General features: G+C 48.3%; 1 protein-coding gene across 2 annotated transcripts in view; it reads left to right on the top strand.

Moving 5' to 3' along the window:
* Positions 1–31: 31 nt before the first annotated feature.
* The window catches only part of ASAP2 (ArfGAP with SH3 domain, ankyrin repeat and PH domain 2), a 162,402-nt gene continuing 154,154 nt past the window's right edge, over positions 32–8,279 (top strand). Inside the window, exon 1 of one of the 2 annotated variants that reach the window (XM_007456938.1) lies at positions 32–290. In XM_007456938.1, coding sequence (XP_007457000.1) covers positions 165–290 — 126 coding nt within the window. In that variant the 5' untranslated portion in view covers positions 32–164. The remainder of the gene's footprint in view (positions 291–8,279) is intronic. The other variant, XM_007456939.1, reaches the window with a different exon arrangement.

The raw sequence follows: 8,279 nt of genomic DNA, 5'->3' as shown, positions 1-8,279 counted from the left end.
GCTCGTGCGGCTCTCGCGGCGGCAGCCCGCGCCGCGGCGCTTCCCTTTGTCCGCCGGCCGGGCGAGCTGCGGGCGCGGCGGCGTCGGCGTCCGAGCGGCCGGTCGGAGCCCTCGCGGCGGCTGAGGCGGCGGCTCCCGCGGCCCGCCGCCCGCGTTCTGAGGCGATGCCGGACCAGATCTCCGTGTCGGAATTCGTGGCCGAGACCCATGAAGACTACAAGGCGCCCACGGCCTCGAGCTTCACCACGCGCACGGCGCAGTGCCGGAACACGGTGGCGGCCATCGAGGAGGTGAGCGGCGCCGGCGGGCCTCGCAGGGCGGGCGGCTCCGGCCGCAGGTAGCGCCGCGCCCCGCTAGCCCGCCCCCGCCCCGGGCCCGGCTCCCGCATCCCGGGAAAAGTTTCTTTTCCTCGGGATCCGGACGCGGCTGGGCGAACCCTGCCCGTAACAAGCCCTTTGTTCCGTGGAGGTGGCTCGGAGGAGACGGCTGCCGGCTGCCTACCTTGGGCCTTTTTAAGACCCCCCCTCCGCCCCTCATGCCCTCGCGGGGCCCCGGGCCGGGCGGTACCCACCCCCGCCGTCCCCCCCGCTCCCTGCGCCGCCAGCTTTGGCCCGAGAGTCGGGGCCGGCGGTGAGCGGGGACCCCTCGGCCGCTGTGGCCGGGGTCGTCGGGTCGCCCGCGGCCCCCTACCGTCCCTCTCTCAGCGCGTGGAGTGCCCCTGCCCCCAGCTTGCCCGGCGCGGTGCCCTTGTGCCCGGGACCCGCTCTGCACGACTCTTGGGTCGGTCCGGGGGACCCCGGCTGCCCAGGAAAGGTGTGCACACCTTAGCCAGGAAGGCCTGACCCGTGCCGCGCCGCGCGGCACCCGGGGAGGAGTGGGCGAGCCGGGCTTCCGATCCAAAGGCCTTTGCTGACCCCCGGGGACGTGTGTCTTACCTGCTCGCAGCTCTGGACGCCTCGCTTCCCCATCAGCCTGGAAAAGGCCTGCTTTTAGTCAAGGTGCAAAGTCATCGTCTAGTGCTAACTAGTAAGCCCTGCACATCCTGCGGAGAGAGCGCTTAGGACCCGCAGGCTTAGGTGACAGTCAGAGCAGCCTGGGGCCGAAGGGCAGACAGAGTTCGTGAGTCCAGGACCACCGCCGACTATGGTTTGGGGCAGCTCCTCACCTTTCTGCCCTCATTTTCCTTACCTATCAAACGAGACTAGCAATGCGTCCTTTCGAGGGTGGTTATGAGGGTCAGAGACACTGTGTCAGGTGCTTGGCTCATAATAGGGAACTGGTTTACCAGCCACACGTGTGCCAGTGTCGAATAGATGATTAAATTCCTCTTGGCCAGAACGTCAAGTTACGTTCTTAAAATGGGGTATGGTAGGTATTTTAGAAGGAGATGACTGGGCTAGAGTGAGTGAGGAGAGGTCACCAGAGAGCTTTAAATTAAGCGATGGCATTCAGGTTTTTGCCGACTTGAACAAAGCAGCTGCTGTTAGGAATTGCTTGGGGAAAAAAAATACAGAATGTTTTCCCTTAATGGAAATTTTTTTCTTTGTAGACATAAACAGTCAATAATAGGCTAAATCAAAAGTAGCAGATTCAACATTCTGAGTGTTTTAAGTATAGTATAGGGCTTTCTTCGCCGCTTCCTTCCTCCCCCCCCCCCCCTTTTTTGTAGAGGAGAGCTCAATGTAAACCTTTTGTAGTGAGCTCTGTGATCCCACATCACTTAATTCTACCTGTATTAGCAAGGCTTCAAGATTATGCCTTCAAATGAGACAGATGGGGATGAGCGTAGTAAGTTTTTTCGGAAGTGCTGGTTGAAAAGCAAGAAGAAATTTTCACGCTGTTTTGAAAATACACCATTAACAATGTTTATGGAATGATTGCAGCCCAAGAGGTAGCTGAATATCTTTTAAGGGAAGGAAGCTTTGTACACAGTGCCTTAAAAAGAAAGCCTAATTGTGTTTAAAGTTCTGTTTCTTTTCCCTACTGAAGTTTGTCAGTTAAATATTACTAACACTGGCAGATGCTGGAAAGCTAGGCAAATAGGAGTTGCTATTAAAATTGGCACATCCTTTCCTGATTAATTTTAGTTTGCAGTGTGTAATTCCAGAGCTCTTTTTGTATGCTGTGCAGGAGATTACCCTAGAGCTCAGTTACTGAGCAGATTAAAGAGAGACTGGATTTGGTCATGTTACTAAACTGCAGGCTTGCCCCATGTTGCCATCTAAGAACAAGAATTGGTTAAAGTCTCAAAAATGAAAAAAAAACAAATCATTACAGGTCTGTCTCACTTTAAGCAAATTCAGTATACATACTAAGATAATGGTACATGTGAGCTTACATTTATGAGAGAACTAAATTTGAAAGTTTTATTTAACCAGTGATGCCCTCATGTTTTGATTTTAAACAAGCATCTGCTCTTCATACTGAAGTGAGACATGAGAGTGTGTATTGTGACAAATAAATTTAAATATAAATAAATTTAAAATTTTCAAGTCCTTGGTCCTGTGTTTAAACAAACGTATCATGGAATTAGCAAACTAATTTTAAACTGGTTAATGTTTGTGAACCTATTATTTCCAGGATAGGTTATGCCTGCTAAAAATCGTCCTACAACTGAAGTGTAAGTTTTTTTTTGATATGTACACCTGTAGCTGGACTGTGGGTAGCTAATGGATCCCTACCCTGTACTATGAACCTCACATCTGTTGTATTTATTCCTCATCCCTGCTTTACACATGAGGAAATTGAGGCTTATAGAGGTTAATTTGCTCAAGGTTATGGAGCTAGTAAGTTGAAGAGCTGGAGTTTGAACTTGGTTTCATGCTGTTTTCCGAAATGATGCTGCTTTCTGTTACTTTTAATAATGCTGAATTCTCTAAATTAGTCCTTTGTCAGATGGACCTGGGTTCAAGTTCACACTCCACCACTGGGCAATTGTGTGAACCTAGATGAGATACCCAATGTTTTCTCATTTTCCTTGGCTTTAAAGTCTCGATCACAGTACCTGTCTACTTCAGAGGGTTGTGAGGGTTTAATGAGATAATACACAGCACAGTACCTGGTAGACAACCGGTTTACTAAATGCTAACTGCTTCAATAGATACATGATAGTTAATCCATAGAACCTGATGAGGGTGTTTGGCCCCCCCCCCCCGCAAGGCCGGATTTACGTGGGGGGGAGGGGAGTAAGGGAAAGGAATGGTTGAATGAGTAAGTGAATGGAAAACTACTATATGTTCACTCTTGCTTATTTTTTAACCAGTTTGTTGTCTTGGCAGCAGGTCAGCATATAGCTGTGTTTTAAAATTTTCACTCTGTGATCATCACTTTCTCTTGGTGACGTAATTGTTTTGCACAATTTTAGCAAAGTCTGGTACTTCAACTGCAATCTGCCCTGTGTTTTTGGAAATAATGGAAAAAAAATAAGTAGTTGTGGCTGAATCTGAAAACCCTCCTCTCCCCCCTTTTGGGGGTTTTTATTGCTGTCTCAGTTTCTTTGAGTCTCTGAGCTCTTTGAAATATTCTCAAAATAGGGAAAAATTGTATACATGTGTGGGATATTCATAGTTAGACCCTCCTTTAGAGCATCATCCATTCTGTCTTGCTTATTTGGCTTTGTCAGATATGTAGTTTTAAAAATAAATTTGATGTTGACTCGTGAGTATTAAAATTTAATCTACTTCCTTCCGGGCCATAATTCTCCGCTCTGTTGTCCTTGGTTGCCTTGGAAATCTCATTGCTGTCACAAGTGCAGGGTTCTAACTGCAGGGGTAGAATGAGCATCTGGGTTGCACAGACTCCCAGGGGCCTTGCTGTCCTTGGTGCCAGAAGCCCCTCCCAGCAGTTATTAGTGGGAACCCAGCCTACGGCCTACATACTTTTTAGGCAAGAGTGTGATTCTGAATCTTAGCCTTTTGTGACTTGTTTGAAAAACAGCGCTTCCACATCCCAGACTAACAGATTTTAGATTTATTGTCAGAAGGACATCATCTGCTTGCCCAGTCCCTTCTTATTTTCGGAAATGAGCCTCCATGGATCAGACAGGGCCACCTTGTTATGCTGTGTCCTGTAATCTGGGTATAGGTGTCTGGAAATTTTCGAGTCATTCAAGGAGGGAATGATCTCTTCTTATGTGGTCCCCATTCTCCCCCACCCCCCATTCAATTTCTCTTTCTTGTGATTAACAGTAAAAGTACTAATGCTGTTCGTGGTGGGTTCCAGGCCCTGTCATTCATTCAGTATTTATTAAGTGCTGCTGTGTGCTAGGTGATGGGAATAGAATTCCCAAGAGGCATATGCATTGTCTGAAGCAACCTGAAGCTTGGGAGAGACAGATGCCCTATAAACAGATCAATGCAATAAAACGTGGTGAGGCCGGAACCACAAGACTGTCCAGAATCCTGGATGCCTAGGGATGGGAGTGGCCTGGTGTGCCTGGGGCCTTGCATGATGATGTGCCATTGAGTCTTGAAGCCAAGGTAGTCACCTGTGGCTTACCACATGCTTTAATTACTAAGGTATCTCAATATAGTCTCTTGTATCTGCCTCCCAGCCTTAGGTAAATATTGATTCACTCCTGAGGCAGTGGCCATCTAGGCCTCTGGTTGGATTTTCATAGCCAATCCACAGAGGGCTGCTCAGGCCACGAATTTGGAATAATCCTTGGTTCTTACCCTCCACGTGGCCAGGCCCTGATGCCTTTTTTTGTGGAGCACATACATTCTAGACTTGCACTGTCCAATATGGTAGCCTAAAATTAACCATTCAGTTTCTCAGCTGCCCTAGCCACATTTCAAGTGCTAATAAAGCACATGTGCATTGGACAGCGTAGGTTTAGAACATTTTCCTCATTGCAGAAAGTTCTGCTGGACAGTGCTTTCTAGACGCTTGCAACTCAGAGAAGGGTCCACTGACCAGCTGCATTGGCATCACCTGGAAGCTTGTTAGAAACGCAGACTGTCAAATCCCACCTTAGACCCGTGGAATCAGAATCGGCGGTTTAATAACACCTCCAGGTGCATTATATGCACATTAACGTTTGAGAAGCACTGTTCTAACCCTGGCGGTACATTAGAATCACTTGCTGGGGGCCTTGTAGAATAGAGATGCCTGGCCCACTCCGTGAAATTCTGACTTAATTAGTTTGGGTGTGGCCTGGAGTGTTGGCAATTTTTAAAGCCACTCCCTAGATGGGGTTGATAATCACTGCAGTAAAGTAATGTAATGTCAGGTAGTGATAAGTGCTCTGAAGAAAAGTTACACAGAATACAGGAACAGAATGTGACTCTGGAGAGCAGGAAACTGAAATCAGGAAAGGCCTCTCCGAAGAGGTGGCACTAGAGCAGAGCCCACAAGGCAATGAGGAAGTAGCTAGGGGAGAGCAGCACATGCAAAGGCCCTAAGATGTGCCTGGCTCGGGCCCTGTTGGAGGGGAGAAGTGGACGTGGGAGGGGGTGAGGGCCAGGCAGGGCCAGATTGCAGGAGGCCTTCTGGGTCTTGGGAGGGAATTGGATTTTGTTCTAACATGGTGGGAAGCCATTGGAGGGCTTGATCTGATTTACATTTTAAACCTTTCCCTGTGGTTGCTCCAGAGAGAATAGATGGGCAGCGCATGAGAGAAAAGAGGGGGACCAGTTGGGGCTGGGGGTCATCCAGGCAAGAACGTCGTGGCCTAGGTGGTAGCAGTGGGGGGCGACAAGAGGTCCGATGGAGACCCTCTGTGTTGTCTGTGCTGGGGGGCGAGAGGGACAGAGCAGGGCTCCCGTCCCAGCGAAGGCAGGGGCCAGGCTCGGTTCACTCGGGCGCTTGAAGAACGGGCCTCCTGGTGTCCCTGCAGCAAAGCTGACACTCTCTGGAGCTACTTAGTGTTGGTATCAAGGCCGGCTGTGTGCTGCTCAGCATGACTGGCTGTAGACTTGTGTTGGGGCCAGTGCTGGATATTCATTTTGTTTTCTGCAGACACTGATAAGGGAAGGGAGAGAGTAAGCAGGGTTGTGTAGACAGGGCCGGTGGGGTATGTCTGCTTCTCTCCTCTGCTGTTTGTAGGCAGATGATAGCAGGTGACGCTTTCTTAGCTGTGTCGGATGCTTGGGATACTGTCCCCATTCAGCTCCCTAAACACTCCATTTTCCCACTACAAAGAGGTGGTGAATTCACCTAGTCCTACCACAATAGGAAACCGCCTTCTTTGCCTATACTTTCTGTGTCATGTGGCCTTCAAGTGGTTGCCAGGGCCCTTCCAGGTACTTTTGTACCGTTATCGTTTTATCATGTGGACGATGTGGAATAAATGGACTGTCAACCAGAGCTGGAATGCTTGGGCTGTATTTTTATTTGTATTTGGTTGTGTTGGGTTTCTTGATTTGTAAATGTGTATGGGCATCTACCAGTATTTTGTTACCACCAGGGGCCAGTGATGGAAAAGTGCGTGGGACTAGCTCCTTCCCCATAAAGCACTTACTTTCTCATCTTTTGTGTGCAGTTAGTGTTTATCCTTTTAGCCCTTTCTTTTGTGCCATGGACCGCTCTGGTACTCTGGTGAAGATGGTGGGCCTCTTTTCAGAAAGATGTTTTGATGCATTGAATAAAATACATAGGATCTCGAAGGGAACCAAGTATATTGAAACATATTTGAAAAATATATTTGAAAATCTGTGTCATACTAATATATGTTTCTTGACTAAAGCATTAAATATCAAGATTTGGTTTGGGGTCTAAGAAATATTTTAATTTTGAGGCACTGATGAATGTAAGCAATATTGGAGCTGTTTCCAACACCTCTAAAGCTATGTAAGTATATCTTTTGTTGGAGTCGCAGGTACTCTGCTAATACTACCACGGTGTGTTGCTTACATTCATAATTGAGGGAAACGCTAAATTTCATTTGGGGGCTCATGAAATCCAGATGTAATTCTTTTTTCCAATCCAAGTTTATGGACCCCCCTGAATTCAGGCTAAGAATTCCAGGCTTATTGGTAAGATTACTTTAGTTAACTGTATTTTGGAGTGAGTGAGTGAGTGACTCTGCAACAGTGCTCCTTAAACAAGCTTCATAATTATACCATCATTGTGATGAATTGGTTCTTAGAGTTGAGCAGAGAGGGGTGACACCCCAAGCCAGTGTTATAGTTATCCAGTAGTAAAGGTGCTTAGAGGAACTAGGGGTGAAGGGTAAAGCTGTCAGTTGCGTTTGACAGTCATGGTGCTCTCTGCATTTTTTCAAGGTCAGGGCTTGGCGGTTTCTCATGTGGTCCGGGTTTAGTTCATACCTTCATGCATGCCTTGGCGTTCAGCAAAACTGTGAATTGCATCTGATGAGTCCTGTGGTTAGGACCCTGAGCTGGGCCGCCAATTCTCCTACTTTTACCTTTCTTGTTTTTCTGGTTTGTCATAGGCTGTCCTTGACTCTGGAGGGCAAGCTTGGGTGTGAAGTGGTAGATTTACAGGTACCTTCCGCCCAGACTTCTAAGGCAGACTTTGAGTTCTGTCGTGTTTTCGGTGAGGTTACGTGTTTGAAACGATGCTGTTGTTGCATGAGTGTGTTTGGGGTATCTACAGCATGACTGAGGTGTTGCTGTCAGTCCCTGTTGTTGTTTTTTCTTGCCTTTTAGCACTTATTGGGCGCTTACTGTGTGCCAGGCATGCTTTAAGTTCTTTACATATATTAACTCTTAACTTGCTTGATGATTACAAGAAACCTGTAAGGCCCAGAGAACCTGAGCCACTTTACCAGGATCACAGAGCTAGGAAGTGGCAGAGCCAGGATTCAAACTCAAGCGTTTTGACACGAGAGTCTGCTCCTGTAGCTGCCAACTGCCTCTGTAGAGCCTGGACCGGAAAAGGCCCTCCATATTGATGGCTCTGCGACCAGCACGACCCCTCTCTTGCTGTCTTGCACTATGATGCATCTGCTGCATTTCCTGAGTGGATGCTTCTGAAGAACCCTTGCTGCCACTGTTTCCTCTCTGCCTCCTCTGTCCGTGTTGCTGCAGAAATGGTTCCTCGTTACTCTTTTCACTGCTCTGCTGACATGCCCAGCCCTGCAAAACCGAGTGGCCCCGGGCATTGCTCACACCCTGGCAGGAGGCCTGCCCTACTAACGGTATTATTAATGACATCATCTCTCCACTTGGTGCTGAAGATGGCTTTGTCGGTGTGATTTTATACACAGATGCTCACAGTAAAGTCGGCTGGCTGGTGAAGACGGTTCCCTCTAATGGTGAATTTCCTCGGCGTCTAGGATTCTAGCCAGGTGACCCGGATTTGGGGGCCTCTTTCCC

The sequence above is a fragment of the Lipotes vexillifer genome, unplaced genomic scaffold (genome assembly GCF_000442215.2).
Source record: "Lipotes vexillifer unplaced genomic scaffold, Lipotes_vexillifer_v1.1 scaffold390, whole genome shotgun sequence".
Taxonomy (NCBI): domain Eukaryota; kingdom Metazoa; phylum Chordata; class Mammalia; order Artiodactyla; family Lipotidae; genus Lipotes; species Lipotes vexillifer.
Note: the sequence above shows the minus strand (reverse complement) of the source record. Positions and strands in the feature narration are given on the sequence as shown.